The sequence below is a fragment of the Bidens hawaiensis genome, unplaced genomic scaffold (genome assembly GCF_021521415.1).
Source record: "Bidens hawaiensis isolate Kalapana, Puna unplaced genomic scaffold, B.hawaiensis_p1.1 tig00011762_1, whole genome shotgun sequence".
In the NCBI taxonomy this organism is placed as follows: Eukaryota; Viridiplantae; Streptophyta; class Magnoliopsida; order Asterales; family Asteraceae; genus Bidens; species Bidens hawaiensis.
In genome coordinates this window covers 98365-119890 of record NW_027491932.1, presented here as the reverse complement: position 1 = coordinate 119890, position 21526 = coordinate 98365, and the positions used below count along the sequence as shown (strand labels likewise).

At 36.6% G+C, this 21526-nt stretch overlaps 1 protein-coding gene and 1 long non-coding RNA gene across 2 annotated transcripts; both read left to right on the top strand.

Annotated features, from left to right (window-relative positions):
- Window positions 1-400: 400 nt before the first annotated feature.
- On the top strand, window positions 401-1042 carry LOC143538932 (uncharacterized). The gene has a single exon (XM_077032369.1). It carries the CDS (start codon window positions 401-403, stop codon window positions 1040-1042), a length of 642 nt encoding a protein of 213 aa, XP_076888484.1.
- A 10558-nt stretch (window positions 1043-11600) lies between these two features.
- LOC143538918 (uncharacterized) lies at window positions 11601-14309 on the top strand. The gene is made up of 3 exons (XR_013136335.1): window positions 11601-11682; window positions 11751-11836; window positions 14038-14309. It is a non-coding gene; the product is annotated as an uncharacterized LOC143538918 (long non-coding RNA).
- The last annotated feature ends 7217 nt before the right edge of the window (window positions 14310-21526 follow it).

Here is a 21526-nt window from a genome sequence, read left to right as displayed (position 1 = left end):
AATCTAGTCTGATTCACACGCCGGAGGGTGGTCACAAGGAGGAACCCCCCCTTCTCAGTGACGAGCTTACGGTGTTTGTTTTGCAGGTTGAGAAGAATAACCATCTTTGCCGGACCTAACCCTCGTGGGAAACATCTACTTAACCCTAAGATTATCTTTAATCTGCCGGGGTCACTTAGTGTTTCTTCAGGGCCCATGGAAACAAGTTAAGAGATCAGCGGATGAACTTAATTTCCTTGGGATTAGTTTGGAACTCTTGTTCAAACATGTCATAAAAAGTTGTGATAATACATTTTTTTGGCTTGATTTTTGGGTTGGAGATGTTATTCTGAAGGCCAGATTTCCTCTTTTGTATGGGCTGGATAAAGTGAAAGAGTGTAGTGTGGCAAATAGGTTGGTAATGGTGGATGACCAAATCTGTAGTACATGGGAGTGGTCGAGAGCACCGCGTTCGGGTTCAGAATTAGAGGAGTTGCGTCAACTTCTTCTCCTCTGTCAGGGTGTGGTGTTGGAAGGAGGTACCGACACTGTGGGTTGGGAGTTGGATGGTGTAGGCGGTTTTTCAGTATCTAGCCTGAAAGATAGACTCAAAGATGTTCGATTCGCCGTGCCGAATTACACAATAACTTGGAATAATTGGGTTCCGGGAAAAGTAGGTATTCTTGCTTGGAGAGCGGAGTTAAACAGGGTCCCGGTGCTTTCAATACTGTACAAGCGGAACATTATCGATGGCTCGTTAGACTGTCCGGCCTGTGGTGAATCAGAAGAGACAACTGAACACTTTTTTGTCTCATGCGGGTTGGCGCAAGAGGTTTGGCAGGCCATTACACTTTGGTGTAAAGTCCCGTATATTTTTGCTTTTAGTGTTCGTGATATTTTAGACTTATATAAATTCACAAAGTTCCCAAGGAGGAAGGCGAAGTATTTCCATGCAGTTTGCCTTGTTTCGATATGGTGTCTTTGGAAAGCGCGAAACGATATGGTATTTAATGGGCTCGGGGGTCACGGTGGAAAGAGTGGTGGGAGATATAAGGGCGCTTAGTTTTCTTTGGGTCAAAAATAGGTCGGGTGCGGGGACTTTGTCATGGGAAAATTGATGTAGTTTTAAAGTGTGTTAGGTGTTTTGTTTTTAGCTTGTGGTGTTCACTACTAGTGGTTATGGGCTGTGGTCTAGCTACTTGCTAAGCCTTTCCCGTTTGTACTTGTTTATTTATTAATATATGCTTTGGTTTGCCGTTCAAAAAAAATATATATATAGGGACTTATAATTAGTTAATTACTTAAATACCCCTATAGATCTATAATCTTCTTCCTCATATTTCTTTACCAGTGTTCTCAACTCAACATCGCTTCCATTTCCGTCTATCGTCAGCGACCAAAAACAAACAATATCGATCAACAGACACTTGGAAATATCTTCATTTTTACTACTCTATCTGCTAATGTATACTGCTAAGCCCAAAAACAGAGGGGGGGGGGGGGGACCCCTCCCCGCCCCAACCAAGGTCCGCCCTTGTTATCTGATAGAAGCTTAATGAACGAATATAAACAAGAATTTATTCTAATCAATTCAACTCGTTTACAATGCTCGTCATCAATCACCATAGTATATATTAAAAGTCATGATAAAAAAAAACATAAATATTATCCTTCGAGGTATCTATTATTATCATTAAATAATATTCATATTTGTCAATTGTTTGTAATTTATTTTTTTATCAATCAATGGATTTTAGTTCTAATAGGTGTCCGAATTCCTGTCTCATTAATCGTTTCTAATATTGCGAATTTGGAGATTTATCATTGTATTTGGATCATTATCATCCATAGTATTTGTTACGTATTTTACTGTTTACTCATTAAAAGGAAGTCAATAATGGTATGATGGTTTACCCATGATTTGTTTAGGGATATGATATTCATTTCTAAAATAAAGATGGTGAGTTTAAATCTTTTAACTGCAAGGTTTAAAAAAGATTTTAGATAAAATTTGCTTGCTATTAAAAAAAAAGAAAAAGTCATCGATAGATCCACACCAACAACATGTTATGCATGTGCTTTTGTTGTCACTTGTCAGAGGCGTATCCCACTTTGGCGACTCATGTGACGTGCTTTCTTCGTCCAAACATATATTATTTAAATTGACTATATTGGATTTTGATAATTCAAACTTTTTTTCATCGAATTCGTCAAGTCATACGTTAAAAATTTTTTACAAAAGTTTCGAGTTTCGACCTACTAGGCGTCAACGAGTTTTTTCATTAACAGGGTTAGATTCCTTTAAGCTAAAATTTATTTTTTCTAAACCAACATAAATGAACCGAACTCCTTTTTTTTAATAAAAACAAACTAATCGAACTACTTATTTAACAAAAATAAACGAACCGAACCACTTTTGTATTAACAAAAATAAACGAACTGAGCCACTTTTTATACAAAACTAAACGAACAAAATCACTTTTGTTTAACAAAAATCAGCGAGCTGAACCACCTTTTGTTTTAACATAAATCAACGATCTGAACCAGGACTTGAACGATTTGGCCCTCTTCCAGGGAAAGAAGGCATCTCTGGATCTGATTTCAGCCCGACCATAGTTCCACCGCAACGGATAGTTGCAACTAGAGGTGCACAAAAAACCCGTACCTGGAACCGGACCCGATAAAAATACCCGGAACCGGTTATTTTTATACCCGGGTATTCTATACCCGAAACCTGAACCGACCCTACCCGTAGGGTATGGATAGGGTATGATTTTTGAGCTCAATACCCGTACCCGGAACCGTACCCGATATACCCGTAAATACCCGGAACCGGTCATACCCGATACCCGATACCCGATACCAATTTTCTAATACCCGAAATAATACATGAGTTTTTATAGTATATTTTTATGTTCACTTCACAACTTTTATGTTTAAACTTTTTTAAAATGCATATTATTAAGTAAATAATTTGTGCTTGAGTGGATTTAAGGTTTTTGTAATATAGTTCAATTATTTATATAAATTACAAAGCAAATTTAATTTTTAAACAAATTTAAAATAAATAAAAAATTATAAATTCAAAACCGGGTATTAATACCCGGTCGTACCCGGACACATATCCGGTTCCAGTACCCGAACCCGATCTACCCTACCCGGGTGCATAGGGTTGGGTTTTTCTCCTCAATACCCTACCCGAACCCTACCCAATTTCTCTCAATACCCAAAACCGGTTCCATACCCGAACCCGGATATTTGAAAAAACCCAATTTGTGCACCTCTAGTTGCAACAGGAGATAAAGTTGAGTTCAAATACTTCTTAATCTCAACCCTTCCTTGTAACCACCGTCTGATGCGAGTAGAACATAATGTGCTAGCCCCAACCGTAAGGGTCCATGGGGCCTTGTTATGCAATGATGCACTCTCTGACCCATAATTACCTGCTGAATAGATAATTGAGATCCCTTTTTTGCATTGCATTGAAAGGAATGCCCTTTTTGCTTTGCATTGCAAAAAGGGATCTCAATTATCTGTTCAGCAGTTATTGGGTCAGAGAGTGCGTCATTGCATAACGAGGCCCCGTGGACACCTTGAGGCCTTACCGATAACTCCACTCAGGCCGTCCATCGTCTTTGCTTGACCCGCTGACATTTTAGCAGCAAATCCTGTAATCACGTGACGGTATGTGAACACCATCTCTGGACGTTTCTCGTTTGATCGTGCAGCTACGTTCAACAAAAACGAGTTATACCATTTTTCAATGTCGTTGGGGGTCTGGCCTTCAGGTGAACTTAAGTGAACAAGGTAAGTTTTGAATTGAGTGGCTTTGGTGGGAAGTACATTGAAAAAGGTGGTGTAAGTGAGAAGTAACACAAAACTGATTGCTGACGACATTTTTATCGAATGTTTTAAGGTGACTGAAGATTTAATTGTGGATGTATAAAAAATGTCACTGTCTACTCATAATGGGTATTTATATATCATTGAGATGACACTGTGAAACAGAGTTTAGTTTGTAATCACCTTTGAGTGGACCCGATCGAATATGAAATTATTCTTTAGGTATAATTTACTAACAAATTGCAATACTTTCGCACATAGCTACTGATACACGCATCATTTGTTCATTTCTACAAGTTTCCCTTTGCCTAAAAGAAGGTTTAAACCACATAAAAGGTACTAAGTTTTATTATTAATATTTATCCTTATTCAGCAAGTACGTTGTTTTCACACATCTACCAAAAATTGTAAAGGTATTCAGCCTGTTAACAATCACTTTCTCAGCCAGCTTTGATTTTGTTTCGTGTAGAATTTTAGCCAGTTATAACTTATGGACGAAATGGTTAATAAACTTGGTTATTTGATTAGTTTGTTTAATTTGGTGATAACTACAACTGGTTTTGTTGTACATTATGCGTATTTCTTAATGTAGAAACAATGGCGGATTTTGAACATCAAATTTCTTTTTCTTATTTATATGTCGGGTCGGGTCGGGTCGGGTCGGGTCATACAATATATTATAAAAGCTTTATATTCAATACTTCAACTAAAACACCAATTCATTCAATGATTCAACTCTAAATTCAATATTCAAATTACCGTTCTCACACACTCAAATTCCTTATAAATTTCACACACTTTTTAACACCACAAATAAAAAAATACAGAAATAACTCGTTGCTATTAAGTTTTAATCTATAATCAAAGAACACGTATACCAAATTCAAGCACCAATTCTTCCAATAAAAATATACACATGTGTATAATTAGGTGTTTTTTTATGAAACCTAGATGAAAAATAAAAAATTTTGTTTTTTTTTTTTACTTTTTTAAAATTTTCGTTTTTTTTTTGTTTTATAATTTTTAAAGAGGTATTTTGTGGCCCAAAATGGTTCTTAAAGTTTTCAATTTAAAAAAGTTTCCAATTTCAAAAAGTTCTCTTAAAATCCTAACCATATATAGAGGAGGGTTATCTTACAAATAAATAGTTTATTAAGAAAAATATGAATAAATCATAGCCATTGGATCATGTTAACAAATGGTTAAGATTTAAAATTATCAATAACCGATATAGTTTTCTAGAATTACTCTTTAATCATTATAACCGACATAGTTTTCTAGAATTGTTCTTTCATCATAATTTGTAATGACAAATGTCAAAAATCTGTTGGTTCTTACAATTCTTAGGAAACTGTTTATTTTTATTTGAACCATATATATATATACATTATTTTTTCTGAACTATTTTCCTTTAATGAACGAAAAAGATGGGTGGGCTGAGGCCCACTTTGGCCCTTTAAAAGATTCGTCAATGTGTAGAAATTTGGTGAATTGTTACATGCCCAAGAAGGTAAAAATAAGCGACAAATAATATTCCAGTAGTCGCTAGAACCAATACCGAGGGAGTATTTTATTTGATAATTCTTTTTCATTAACTATCAAGAAACTATATACACGATTGCGATTAACGTTTTCTCAATGTTATGATATGAGGTTTATTAAATAAAGCGTTTTTTCTTATCATAAACCATACTCAGTGCGTTCGTATTGTACCGGTAGTCCAATACTGTGACAAACCTAATTGATACGGACCGAACAACTATTTAATACGGGGAATCCTCCTAGTTATGTAACAATTGTAGGATAATTAGATTTTACATGAGGATGAAATGCACTTAATAAACCATTTATTAAACTAAAAATGAATTGCAAATGAAGTTAGTTATAATGTCTTTTTGCACTTGAAATGTACAACTTTTCTTCAAAAATTTAGATATATGGTATGGATACATAAAGGTATAGGATCTTTAGATATTTAGTTTTTGTCAATCAAACTTATCTCTCATTATTAATCGTCTTCTGTGGAGGCTTTAGGATTTCAAAAACTTGAACTGGTCGTCTTTATCGATAACAGCCACCATCACGGGTCGTATTCTTAATTGATGGTGGAGGTAGGTGGTGGTGGGGCGATATGTGTGTGCACACCCACACACCCACACACACATATAGGCTTAAGTTCAAGCGAGAAGTGATTTTAGTGTGAAAAGTGCGAGAAATCAATATAGACCACTAATTTAATTATAAGTTTTAAATGTTATAAAATAAATAAAAAATATGTAAATGCAACAATAAATATTCTCTCTCCCTCTCTCCTTTTCTCCAAGTAATGCAACTATTATAACAATTATAAATCTCTCCCTAAATAATATATCTAACTAACTATAATAATTTAAAAAATAAAAACACTAATTTAGTTTTATAATTTATTTACCCCTCTTAATTTTATTCAATAAAAATACAATTTATTCATATGATACTATTGCTTCATATTAAAAAACAATTTCTTTCCACTCAATTTATTAGCATATATCAACGCGTATTTTTTAGCAATAAACATTAAAACAAAATATATTTTATTCAATTGATATACCTAGAAAATTATTGTGATAAATAATATTAAAAAAAATATCATATAAATGTGTCTACCAAATATAAACAATAAATATACAACCTACACAAAATTATATAACATACACTTGTTTTGAGCAATAAAAACGTATAACATAAAAACAAGCATACAATTTACATATGTAATTCGAAATCAACAATTATATAAACTACACAAACATATGCATATCCAACACGTGTGTAGGCTATATGTTTTCTTATTCATAGAATAAGTGCTGGTTATATGTTTTTGTGTAGGTTGTATATTTTTATTGATATTTAATGCAAACATGTGTAAGATAGATTTTTGTATTATTCATCACAATGTAACTACGTGTTGATGGATATTGATATATTGAGTCGGAAGTAATTGGTTTTGGATAGAAAGAAATTTTAATGTATGAATAAATTGTGTTTGTGTAAGATAAAAATTCCGTGTGTTGTTATATTTTTCGTGTGCGTGTGTATTTTATTGATGCTGAATTTTGTGTGTAGGTTAGTGTTTTTATCACAATATAACTATGTGTTGATGGATATTGATATATTTAGTTGGAAGAAATTGGTTTTGGAAAGAAAGAAATTTTAATATATGAATATATTGTATTTGTGTAGGATAAAAATTTCGTGTGTAGGCTATATGTATTTTAGGTGTAGGTTATGTTTTCGTGTGCGTGTGTATTTTATTGATGCTAAATTTTGTGTGTAGGTTATATGTTTTTCATGTGTAGGTTATATGCTTTCTTATACTCAGAACAACTGTAGGTTATATGTTTTTTATGTGTAGGTTATATGCTTTCTTATACTTAAAACAACTGTAGGTTTTATGTTTTTGTGTGGGTTGTATATTTTTTTTGTTAATGCAGATTACGTAGCACATGCTAAGAGCTGCGATGCCTGCCAGAGGTTTGCGGCCAGCGCTCCTAAGATCATAGAAAACAATGTTGCATAAAAGTTTGTCTCAATTAGGTCACTTAAATTTCTATTTGTGTTCTAAAACAAGAGAGGCAACTACTATATTAGTGCAAGTGATATATTTACTGATAAAAAATAAAGCAAATGTTGTTTTAATGACGTTTTAGTTATTTGTGAACATATAATATGAAGGTAAACTAGATAGTATTAGAACATGTATTGAAAGTTGAGTGACCTAATTGTGCTAAAATTGAAAGTTGAGTGACTTAATCGAGAATCATTGAAAGTTGAGTAATCTAATTGAGACAAAACTTAAAGTTATGTGACCTAATTGAGACAAAATAAAATATGAGTGACTTAATTGGAACAAACTTAAAACTTGGTTACTATGCTATAGAGTTATTCCGTTTTTTGTATTATTCATCACAATGTAACTGCATGTTGATTTATATTAATATATTGAGTTGGAAGAAATTTGTTTTGGAAAGAAAGATTTTAATCATCATCATCATCATCATCATCATCATCATCATAATCATTGTACTTAGTACATCCTACCAATAGCAAAGCTATGGTAGGGTCTGAGGATGGTTTGATGTAGATAGCCTTATAAATATAAATTGTATTTGTGTATGATAAATATTCAAGAGAGAAAAAATAAGTTATAAAATAAATTATTCTTAATATTTTATAATTATAATAATTTGTTTAGTAATATTAATCGAAGAGATAATTATTATGATTTATTAGTTATATTAATTGAAGAGAGAGAATGCATGTATCCATTCTTCATTTATCTTTAAACATTTAATACCTAAAATAAAACTAGTGGTTAATATTCATTTCTTGTCAGAACCATCCTCTCTCTCTCTCTATATATATATAGATATATATATTGTAAGGCCTCGTTCCCGGTGCCCTACATTGGCGTTGAATTTATTTATAAACATAGTTTTAAATATCAGAGTTAATTAAAACTTTCGCGGAATAATAAAACTTCAATCATTCATTACAAATCATTCTTAACTTGTCTTTAAAAACATAACTTAAAATAAATTATTAAAACATCATGACAAATTTTCAGATGCCAACCTCTTCAATTCATGCCATGTGTCTCCCTCAAGCTAGCTGCTTCAGTCTATTTACCTTCGTGCATACTAAAAGTCAGCTACGCTGAGTGAATTCTAGTTAATTAGGTAACATATAATACATTCACATACTTACTCATACGTATCCGTAGATACATATTACTTACTTAACCTACTTATCTTTCTTTCGTACATACATAAGTATATACCTTCTTTCTTTCTTTCTTTCTTTCATATCTTTCATTTATTCTTTCTTTACATACTTATACGTTTTAAAGAGCATTACGCCCTATTTCCTCGAGTATTATTGGTGCTCGGTCCACTTTCTTCCTCGTATATTATTAGGGTCCGGTCCCTTCTTCCTCGAGTATTATTAGGGCTCGGTCCCTTCTTCCTCGGATATTATTAGGGTCCAGTCCCTTCTTCCTCGAGTATTATTAGGGCTTGGTTTCCTTCTTCCATGCAACCTTAACATACCTTTATTTATATTTATTTCTATAAATTTTCATACATACTCTCAATCTTTCATATAACATACATTCATTATATATATAAAACATTCCTATGTTTTAACGATCACCTTTCCTGGTGTTACGTGCAATATCCGAAGATCGTTCATGTACCGAAAGTCATTCATTCACAACTTCAATAACGATCACATAAATCATATAAGGTATACACTTACCATTTAAGGTAAGTGTATTAACTAATCACATTGAGAGCATGTTTGGGATTGAGTTTGAAAAATGCTTATTGGCTTTTTGATGTTTTCAAAAAGCCAATAAGCCAAAATGTGTTTGGCAATCACAAAAATCATTTTTATTTTAGCTTTTTGAAAGGGTTAAAAAACAGTTTTCAGAAAAAGCCCCAAATCCAGGCTTTTCAAAATGACTTTTTTAAGAAAGCCAATAAACATTTTTCAAACTCAATCCCAAACATTCCCTTAGTATGCACACAACTCCGAAAACCTAACAAGGAAATGAGGCTAGAAACTCATCTGTAAGTTATTCCTTTCTGAATTTACGCTTATGCTCTTCTTGAGCTGTGCACGACTAACCGTATACCAATTAACAAGCATCACTTAACTACTCCTAATCATATTATATTTCTAAGTCATTTCCCATTTTAAACGTTACCTTTCCTTATTAATTAATTACTTATCAAATAAGCCCATATCTATCGTTTACGTACGTATACGTCGTTTATCTTGGTTTAATCGGAAAATCATTTAAGCGTATAAGTCTCTTATGGCGTATAAGTCTTCATTGGCGTATAAGTAGTTCTAGCGTGTAAGTCTTACATATACGTTTATACACATATACGTGCATACATACATATACATATGCCACACTCCAACCTAAGGCGGAAATGCCGGGGCGTGAGCTGATTGCTCACATCTCTCAAGGTACTATCATGCAATATTTAAAATGATGATATCTATTATTCCAATTTAAATAGTACAACAAATTCAAATAATCATAGCACATAAAATATCATTAAAATAAGTAAAGACAAAAATATGATCTAAATCTTGTTTCTTCTCTCTAGCATGCAATCCTAAATGTCTCTAAACAATCTTGATAATCATGTCATGCGATAACCTGCATAGGCATTAAAAATACAAATAGATTTGTCAACACCAGGTTGAGTCATTATAACACCATATTTAACACTATAATAATAATAATAATAATAATAATAATAATAATAATAATAATAAAAGTGCAAATTGTTCCTGTGAGATAACAGTTAAGCCATAGCACGTAAACAATCAATCAAACCATAAAGAAATGGCTCAACCAATTCCAAATAAATGGACATTGGTTACCAAGAAAGGACTAAACCGTTGCCATAAAAATGGACATCGATTGCCAAAGATAGCCGTATGATCATACTATAATGAGGAATTTCACCAAAATGCGTTCAAATAAAGCAAGTAAGCAAATAACAAGTTAGGCAAACTGATAAAAACACAAGGATAACTAGTTGCGGTTTGAATACTATATAATATAAAATAGCCACTTACGCATATGACCCGAAAACGCTAAAAATGAGTTAAAAAGAGGGGAGTGAAATACTCACCTTAGCGATTAAGCATCGAATATATTTAGCAAGTCCCTTTCGAAAAAGGATTGTAGAAAAGAGGTTAGTTCCAAACATCCTATTTTTTCGAAGTGATAGTTTTTCATATCTCCGATGAATTAAATGAGACATTGTAGCTTCGTCTACAAAGACTCATAGGGCGTAGTGCCACTTCACTCCTTATTAAAGTGCCTGTGATTATATGATACAACATTTTCTTTTCTGGAAAGAACTATCGAATCACCTAGATTTTTATATCGTAACCCTACCTCAGTTTTATTCTTATGGGTACACCAAAGACATTTGAAATGGAAATTAGTATACCGATGTATTTGAGAAAGTAACCCTACCGTTAAGGATAGCTGATCCTATGACATCTTTATTAGTGGATCTCGAAAAGTATCCAATAATCGGTTATGATTGGATTGTAAAGAATAACCCGTTATGATATGGCGCTCTCGAAATCCCATGCTCAAAATCTTTCACCTATTTATAAGATACCTGAGAATGTGATGCAATAGGTTGTCTACATTACAATGGAATTTGTGAGGCTCCTAACCATTGTAAAACAGATGCGAGAGTATTGGTTTAGTAATCAACCATATCCAGTTGATGCTGATTATTAGGAGTAGCTATTCACAACCGTTATTGTGAAGCGCAAATAGTCATAGTAAGAAGTGAATGCCTTTAAATAAATTGTTTATTCAGATGATGGTATATGTGTTGAGATCAAAAGCCTAGCTATTCATTTGTAAAAGGGTAAACATATCGATTTGACTATCTATACTATCTATAGCTTGACTTTTGTGTCTGGTACTCGATATTATGATCATGATTAAATTCGTTTCAAGGAATAGTGTATTCTTGATATTGATTTTTATTACTTATTATATATATATTTATTTAAAATGCATTCGGTCTTACACTCACAAACTCTACTGTAGCAAAAAGGTACAACTATCTAAGCAGTTTGTACATCTTTAAGAAACATGATGTTGCCACGTTATTAGTAGTATTTTGTATGTGGTCACGTGTCTCTGCCTCTCAACATCCACCTCATTTTGTTCCTTCGTAGTTCAGACATCGATACAGAGGAGGTGCTTTAGAGAGAGGGAGAGGCTGAGTCGCTTCAATTCTGATATACAATACCACCGATTTGTCTATTGTCTATGTACATAATATCTACTACAAGACGATGTTAAACCCTAAATTCTCATCATGATGTTGAAATAGGGTTAGGGTTAGGTAGAGAGGCGTACAGCCAGCCAGCGGCCATCTCCGATGTTCGTGTCTTGCTCTCCGATGAGCGCCGTCTGCCGGACATGGTGCGACCTCCGATGAGCGCCGTCTTTTTAATCAGGTTCACGATTGCTGTTACCAGTTATTCTTTATATCCTATTGTGTTTTGTTGTTGGTGCATTATAGTGTCAGTCGTTTCATGCCTAAGCTTGGTTGTGATTGTTGCTGCGTTTTACAGCTAGATATTTACTGTCGAAGCTTTGATGAAACTCAACCGGAATTGGGTTTTAACTAATCAGTAACCATTACATACCATTAACATAGGAATAAGTATAAGGCTGAGGGGTGCGGAGCGCTAGTCAGGGCGCGTGAGGGACTTCGATAGCGCCCCGGGGCGCGAGAGCCACACCACCGGGGCGCGAGAGGGGCGCGAGAGGGGCGCGAGAGCGGAAAACGAGGCAGGCGCCAGGAGGCTCGCGCGCGTGAGTGGCTGTGGGAAATGGGAAAGAGCCGTTGGAAGGCTTTAATAATGAATAAAAATATTTTTTTTTTTTTAACAAAATCATCTATATATATCACAATACATATATCACAATACATATCAAACACAACCATTCTCACATACTACAACCAAAACGAATATCATACACCACACCCAAAACCCAAAATCACCCTATCTTCGAAACCTTTTTTTAAAAACATGTCTGGAAATTGGTACCCAAACCTAGATTCAGATTACCCTTACGACGATTTATGGTCGGCACCGGAACAACCGATGTTTTATTCGGGGTCGCAACAATCATCCGGCTTTCAACCATCCAACATGCAACCGTCTCCTAACTTTGTAGTTCCGGAGACACAAGAACCGGAACCAGAAGGTGAAGCTGCGGGACAAAGAAGACGCGTCCACCGGAAAAAACAACTTGCAACGGACGGGTCGGGTTCGGCTTCGACCGGAAGGGCGAAACGGAAAATCACTCCGTGGTCATCGGATGAGAAGGAAGCCCTGTGTCGGGCTTGGATAGCCATTTCTGAGGATCGGCGTTGCGGTAATTGTTTTAACGTTTTTAAAAATGATTGTAAATAAAAAGTTAAATAAAAAAGTTAAATGGCTTACAAATTTATTTACATAATTTTGCAGCCGACTACCAAAAGAGCAAGGTCTTTTGGACAAAGGTTAGGGAGACGTTCTATTCGCTCGTTGGGAGTACAGAGCGGAATCCCGATATGATTTCGGGTCGGTGGACCGAAATTAGAAAATTTGTCGGCTTGTTTACTAATCTGTTCAACAGGAACGCCGGTCGTATGAGACCAAGTGGCAGTGACGATTTGGCGGTCTATAATTTCACTGTCGAAGAGTGGAAGCAGGAGTGCCTGCGGAGGTATGGGGCGGTGAAGACGTGGGACGGTGTAAAGTTGTGGGAGAGGTTGAGAAGGTGTGCCAAGTGGGTTGAGCTGGTGGCGCCGGACCTTGATGCGGAAGTAGGGCCGAAACGGACTAAAACTAGTTCGTCTGGAGCGTACAGCACAACGGACGGGTCGGATTGCCGGGTTGGATTCGACCTAAACGTTGCGGGGGAGGAAACGTCTTCACCGCCGAGGAGGCGGCCATTGGGAAGGGACGCCAGGGGGAAAAAACCGGCTGAGGGGGAAGCCGTAAACATCAACGATCTTGTTGAATCCCTCAATAAATTCAACAAAACCCTGGAGGTGGTCTCTGTTGACAAAAAGGAAAAAAAAAGAATGAGAGATTTGGACTTCCTTGCAAGAGACTTCAGCCACCTAAATCCGGTCGACCAAATGCTGATGGAAAAACAAAAGGAACGTATCCGGAAGAGGTTGATCGAAGAAGACGAAGCCGAAGAATAAGAATAATGTTAATGTGTTTTTTTAATTTTTTTTAATTAATGTGTTTTTTTAATTTTTTAGTACTTTAATTTTTTTTATATATTAATGTGTTTTTTTAATTAATGTGTGTTTGTTTAAATAATTACTTGTTTTTTTAATAATACGTTTTTTTAATACATTTATAAAAAAATAAAAAAATAAACCGCTCGCGCCCCCTCTCGCGCCCCTCCACACCATGCCCCGGGGCGCTATCACCACTACCAATACCCATCTTATCAAGTTTCTCTCTCTGCCACACGTCACAATATTATTGGATGGCGCCCCCACTCACGCCCCCTCTCGCGCCCCCCACACCCCTCAGCCTAATAATGTTTGCATTACAAATTGATTACTGTTTTTTTAATTTAAATGTAATTTGTACTTTTCTTGGATTATGCAGGTTGTCAGGTTTAATTAACATTTCAGGGAGAGCGGGATTCCAGCTTTTAACCGTTGTCTTTATGAGCTCGAATTACTTTAAGATCACCGTTACAAAGGCAAGTCTTCATTTGGATCTAATTTGTACTTTTGTTGAACTTCATATATTTCATCAACATTTGATATGGTGTTCCAGTTGTTTGTAAAAACTGAATAACTTTAAGATCACCCATTAAGGTCACCACTAGGATGGTTGGATTTTGTTGAAAATTTGTTGATTGCATTTTATAGTTAATAAATACGATTGGCTTTGTTACTTTGGGTCATGTGGTAGACTACAGGTCAGATTACAACTTCAACACCTGCAGATGATACAATTATACATTTGCATGGCAAAATAAATCTTATTTCATTATTTGTTGTAGAATATACTAGATTGCAGACTATGGCTTGGCCATGGTATTAGGTTTAGAAGTATTAGAAAGGCTTGAAACTCATCTAGGAGAAACAAGATTACAAAACTACAAGATAGCTATTGTGAGTTTCGAATATCACTCAAGAATCAAGATTGATGAAACAATGGATGATCAAATGCCTTGATCAAAGAATACAAGTCTTTATGTTGCATACTTTTATTTTTCTATATTATGTAACCATTTGTTAAATGTATTTTTAATAAACATTAGAAGTAACATTTTTAGGTATCTTAGAAAGATTGTCATCAAACACGTTACACGTGACATCAACTTGGCCCACAGCAAAGCACGTGTACGATTACTTGTTAATATTATATTCAATAAATAACCCCGAGTTGTCATAAATTTGTAGAAAGCTTAACAAAATATTGCTACAATGTTGCCACAAAAGTGTGGTTTCATTATTATTAGTTATTATTTTCAACAATTAATACACAATTTCTGGAAACTTGTAGCAAACCAAACAACTTTTTCCACAGTTTTGCCACAAAAGTGTGGTCATTACAAATCTGTAGCAAATTTGTAGCAAAATTTGCAAGAGTCCGATCGTTTTGCCATAATGGTTTCATTATAAGAGTTGGGTTATAATAAGAAGATTAGTTTTCCTAGGAAGGATAGAAAATAATCTTGTCCATTCATTTTAAAATTGAATGGTTGAGATTAGATTAGAGAGATCATCAAGTGTAAAACAAGGGTAAGGGCATAATAGGGATAACACATTTGTTGAATTTCTCTCTCCACATGCAAGTCACATGTCAAATTCCCCCATTATTTTAAAACGTCCATAACTTTTTTATACGATATTTTTTTTTTCAAAACAATTTCACCATAAAAACGAGTGTTTTTTTTATCTTTTATATGAGTACCATATTGCTCTATAAAAATAAAAAAAAAATTCTTGGGTTTTTACAAATTGTGTTTTACTATAATTGTGTTTTACAAAAGTGTGTTATACAATTGTGTTTTATTTTTTCATAGTGTTTTTTGCATTGTGTTTATTTAATTGTGTTTTCATTGTGTTTTTGTCATTGTGTTTTTATTTTCATAGTGTTTTTTCCATTGTGTCCTTTTCATTGTGTTTTTCACAGTGTTTTATTTTCCGTTAAAATTTCTGAAGACTTTTCCGGAAAGGTGGCGGCGGTGGGCGGTGGTGGTTGTAGGAGATAAGTGAAAATTTAAGTGGGTTTTAATTAAGTGGGTTTTTGAAATTAAATTAAGTGAGTTTTCAATATTAAGGTATTAGACAAAAATACCCTCCTTCCTAGCCTTCTTAGGAAAATCAAACTTCTTATTTGATCTTTTCTCTTCATTATAATTAGTTTAAGTATTCAACAATTAGCACACATTTACTTGAAACTTGTAGCAAACTTTGCATATTTTGCAAGTATTCCAAGCGTTTTGCCACAAAAGTAGGGTTTCATTATAATTAGTTTAAGTATTCAATAATTAATACACATTTTCCCGAAATTTGTAGCAAACTTTGCATATTTTGCCACAATTTTGCCACAAAAGTGTTAATTAAAATTTGTTGCAAATTTGTGGCAAAATTTAATAGTGTTCCGACCGTTTTGCTACAAAAGTGTGTTATTTTATTTGTATGTTGATTTTTTTATTATGAAGGTTAATATCTAATAAATGTACAAAGAAATTGCCGGTAGTTTCTCGGAAATGGATTTACGTTTTTGTCAAAATTGTGACAAGACTTTTTTTATGCCTCTATGTTGTAGGAAACTTGTGTAAAACATTTACTTTTTTTGTATTTGATTATTGGCGAAAAGTTGTGGAAAAATTGTAGGAAAATTTGAGTTGTGGGAAAATTATAGAAAATGTTTGTAGCGAAAACAACCATTTTCTAACAGTGCATTCCCAACCCAAACACATTTGCGTTGTCTACCAAATTCCGCGAAGCGATGCTTGATGTGTGTCCCGTGGCCTACAACATCTATCGGAGAAGTTCCTTTAATAAAACTTCTTATTCCGATGAGTTTGTTATTAAACCCTGCCACTTCACATTTACCCTTCCACGTTGGTGGCGGAGGGGGAGACACCATCGTAGTTAATAGAGGGATGTCCGGGGTGTCCATAACCCCGATTATGACTCCCTTCCCATAGTTTGAGTCTTTCCAGAAGCCTGAGTTTTGGCGCAAGCCGAGAAAGAGTAAGGTGAATGAGTTGTGTGTAAATGATATACGCTAGAAGGCCTTATGGATAAAACTCCACTCATACCCTCTGTCACCTTTGCTTGATCTGTTGACATTTTAGCCATAAATCCTGTAATCACATGATGGTACGTGAAAACCATCTCTGGATTTTCATTTGATTGTGCTGCTACTTTTAACAAAAATGAGTTACACCAGTCTTCAATGTTGTTGGGTCTGGCCTTGAGGTGAACTTAAGAGAACAATGTAAGTTTTGAACTCAGTGGCTAAATATGTAGGAAATACATTAAAAATGGTGGTGCAAGTGAGAAGTAAAACAAAACCAGTTGTTGTCGACATTTTGTATCTTAAGTATTAGGTGACTGAAGATTTAATTTATGGACATATGTCATGGGCTACTTATAGAGGTAGGGTACCAAAAAGACCCAAATACCCTTAAGTGACACCCGCGGGTCAACCAGAAGTCCCTCATAAGGCACCCGCGGGGAATCCATGTCATCCGCATAACCAGGGGAGGAAGAAACATCCTCACTAGTCATGCGGAAGCATCCTGGCACCCTCATAAGTTGTCCGCAGGACAGAAAGCCCGTCCGCGTAAACAGCTACGAGGCAATGCCCTGGGACAGCTGTTAGTATGTGATAACACTCTAGAAGATTTACCAAGATGCTCTCTTAAGTAATACGTGATATATCAACCAGTTATTGAAGGACACTTGTCCAGGTTGTTATAACCGTGCACATGGCCAGGGTTGTTCGTCGTCCTGCCATAAGAGGACACGTGTCCAGGTTGTTATACATGCAAATGCAACGTATGAGCCAGACCAGTAATATGAGGACACGTGTCCAGGAAGTTAGAAGAGCATCTTCCAAAGGGACAGCTGGCCCAATCATCTTCCCATACCCTTCGGCTATAAATACCCTCTCAATAATCATGAGGTATTCATTCACAATCACTGTACTCTCTCAATTTACTAAGTACTTTATCTTCTCATCAGAACTGTACTTATTCTCACGCCGGAGGGTGGTTATGGGAAGACCCCCCACCTCATCCTTCCCGTAACGAGCTCACGGTGTTCTGTTTTGCAGGGTTCACGTCACTGGACTTTAGGAGTTGTGTTCATATCGTATTGGCAGTTATCCGTATTCTACCCTGTGGACTCATCGGATCTAAGACCCATTAGTGGGGAGTAGATCCGTGTTTCTTTATTGGCGCCATCCGTGCTTTTGTTAGAACAGCAAAAAAAATTTCCGTTCTCTTAACGATATGACTTAGTTACCTAAAGGGCCGATGGAGAATCAAACACAACCTCCACGTGATCTCAACCTTGAAACACGTGAAGGAGCAACATCTGTGTTTACTCGAATTACGCCTCCTGCTACACGAACTGATGCCATGAACCCCAGAGGTTTTACCTTGGGTGGTTCAACAGCTCGGGGGTTGTTTGCTCAACAAGAAAGTGTCACTCCGGTGAACACTGATAACGTGGTTACACCAATTACCAACTTGGGGCATGTCACAGCTCCAGGTGGTTCTAAATTGAGAAATCTAGAACGTGTTGCAAGAGAAGTTCACCGAACTCAATCGGAGTTAGGTTTGGAAGAAGATTCTGGTGACTCCGATCCAAGAAGAGCTCACCGTCATAACCTCAGGATTGAAGAAACTTTGTCTCCGGACGAGTGGCTTCGTGTCCAACAAGAAAGTTTGAAAGCGGAATATGAACGTCGGGTCCGGCATGAGTGTTTCCATGGCCGTACCCTGACGTATGATGAGCCTCCCAGGAGATCTATTTCTCCTCCCATAAGGGGAAGCCACATTCAGTACAGTTTCCCACCGGAACGGAACATGAGCAGAACCCGAAGGTTACATCCTCGTCCCCTCATAGATATGCGAATACCATCCTATGAGGATGGACTGGACGGGTACGACTCATCTTATCGACCGGATGGAAGTTTTTACGGCGGAGATAGTCGTCTTCCTTCGTATGGAGAGGCTAGCTATCCACGCCCAGTTATCCGTCATGCGGAATATCATAGCAATGCTGAATACGATTTTTCCAAACCATATCGCCCGGAGTCCTTCGCAGAAAAATCAAAATTCATTCCGAGCATCGCGACAGCTCCATTCCCGATTAATGCAAAGATTCCAACATCCGTTGGAACATATAATGGAATGACTGACCCTAGTGATCATCTGTTAATGTTTGAAGTAGTAGGAGGAGTCAGTGGTTGGACTCTCCCATATTGGTGTCACATGTTCGCACTAACATTCACCGGGGCAGCACGGGAGTGGTTTGAAAAATTGCCATGTGGAAAGATTACAAGTTGGAAAGACTTTGTAGCAAAATTCTCTCAGCATTTTAGTCAACAAAAGACACATACTCGTGATCCTTCGGAAATACTATATGTTACAAGGCGAAATAATGAGTATATTGAAGACTTCATTACTCGTTTTACTAACGAGAGCCTTAACATTGGAGGGGTGAGCGATGATATGCTGCGAGGAGCGTTTTGTAAGAACGTCCACAGTGATGCCTTAATCCGAACTCTAACGGGAAGAGACGGAATGCCCGAGTCATGGGATGAAATCATGAAGGCATCAAAGTTGTTTGCAAGAACTGAGAAAACTCTAAGTTCCAGCAGTAAAAAACAATCACCAAAGATTGAGTTCCAAACTCCGAGGCCGAACAGGCAGGCTAAGGGACCAATATGGTCAAGACTTCATCCAAGTGCGGAAGCACACAAGCCGTTTGATGCACGGTCTTTGATCGGCAACAAGGGTAAACGCAATTTTTCAACTCGTTCCACTAACAGTTGGACACAGCTATCAAAAACTCCCTCAGAAATTCTCACTACGGAGAATTTGACTTTCCGGAAGCCTCAACCAATACCAAGGAAGTCATTCCTTGATACCAAAAAACACTACTCATACCATAACTATGTTGGACATAACACGAATTAGTGTGTGGCCCTCAGAAATGAAATTGAAGCAGCTGTTAAGAATGGTAAACTCGAACATCTGGTTAAAGGCGCACGCGCAGGAACCAGCAAGCTTCCCGCAAGGGATAAACAAGGCCCGGCTAAAAAACAAATCAAAGATTTGAATGTCCACATGATTCAAGGAGGACATTCGGGTAAAGGGAAACGAAGGAATTGTTTGGAGGAAGAATGGAAAAGCGAGCCAGTGATTTTTCCTCGGGTAAAAGGTGGTCCGTGTAACAAAAACCCGTTGATAATTACTGCCGAATTCGGTCACTACCGGTCACAGTATGTGTTCTTTGATACAGGAAGTACGTCCGATATCATGTATGAACAATGCTTCGAGCAGTTAGATGAAGAAGACAAGGAAAGATTACAGCTAATCCATGCTCCCGTTTCTGGTTTCGGGGGAGAGATAATGCACCCGCGCGGGGTGATATCATTCCCGGTAACTCTAAGTGACGGGACACATTCAAGAACAGAGGAAGTTGAATTTTTTGTTCTACCAGCAACTTCTAAACATTACATCATTCTGGGACGAGAGGCGATCGAAGACTTCAATGCTCATCCGTCCACAGCCCATGGTGCAGTAGGAGTTCCAACTCGCGACTGGTGTGGCGATAATTCATGTAAACCGACATTGTTTTACAACTGAAAGTTCAAGACCAAGCAAGGTTCCAAGACAGGCTCAGAGGACTGCGCCCGAGAAATAGGTTTTGAATAAGAAGTTTCCAGACCAGACAATTACAATAGGACCCGCTATCTCGGAGATAGTGAGAACCTTTTTAAAGCAATTATTGACCAAGAACATTGATGTTTTTGCTTGGCAACCCGCGGACATGACCGGTGTCCCGCGGAGCATTTCGGAACACAAGTTAATGGTGAATCCGTTAATCACCCCAATTGTACAAAAGAAACGAAAGAGGGGTCCAGAACAAACGAAGGCTATGAATGAGCAAGTACAAGACCTTCTTCATGCTGGGATCATACGAGAAATCAAGTACCAAACATGGGTGGCTAACCCAATGATTGTCCCAAAAAGCAACGGAACATGGAGGATGTGCATAGATTATAAAGACTTAAACAAGGCATGTCCGAAAGATTGTTACCCGCTTTCGGAGATCGACTTAAAAGTAGATGCTGTGGCCCCATTTAAATCCTAATATGTATTTATATATCATTGAGAAGAGAGTTTAATTAGTTTGTACTCACCTTTGAGTGGACTTGATCGTATTAGAATGAAATATTCATAATATATTGTATTCATTTAAAAGATATGTTTCCTTGTAAATAGGGGTTTGTTTGTTCCTATATATGTACGTCAATTATATTGTGAATGAGAGGATAGAATATTATTTACCAACCTATCTCCTAAACTTATGGTCCGAATATTGAAAAACGAATCCACTGCTCAAGAGGCTTGAAATCGACTCGAAAATATTTTTTTGAGTAATAAAGCATCTTGGGCAGCGGCTTTCGAGACCAGGTTCACCAATCTCACACTTGCTAAATGTTCATCGATAGATGATTATTGTCAGAACTTAAAAGGATATTGCAGATCAGTTAGAAGACGTTGGACAACCCATTCTTGAATCTCGGCTTCTCATTCAATTAGTTAATGGTCTACCCAGCGAGTAAAGTGTTGTCGGCTCCCTAATTAATCAATCACCCACCACGTGGGAAAATGCAGTAACACAACTTGATCTTGAGAGACAATGCATTGAAGCCCAATCCTCTAGCAAACCTTAGTCCATTCATCAGGTCACGTCACTCGGCCCAAACCAATGAACCATCCCAGCATGTTTCTACTAAAGGAACACTCGGTTTCCAACAACACTCCACGGGTCAAAGTCAACAGCAACAACAAATGGGTCAAGGCCCATATCAGCAAGGAAATTAT

What these genes read in the sequence shown, in the direction of transcription:
- LOC143538932 (XM_077032369.1), top strand. Translation starts at nt 401, where the DNA reads ATGGTGGATGACCAAATCTGTAGTACATGGGAGTGGTCGAGAGCACCG.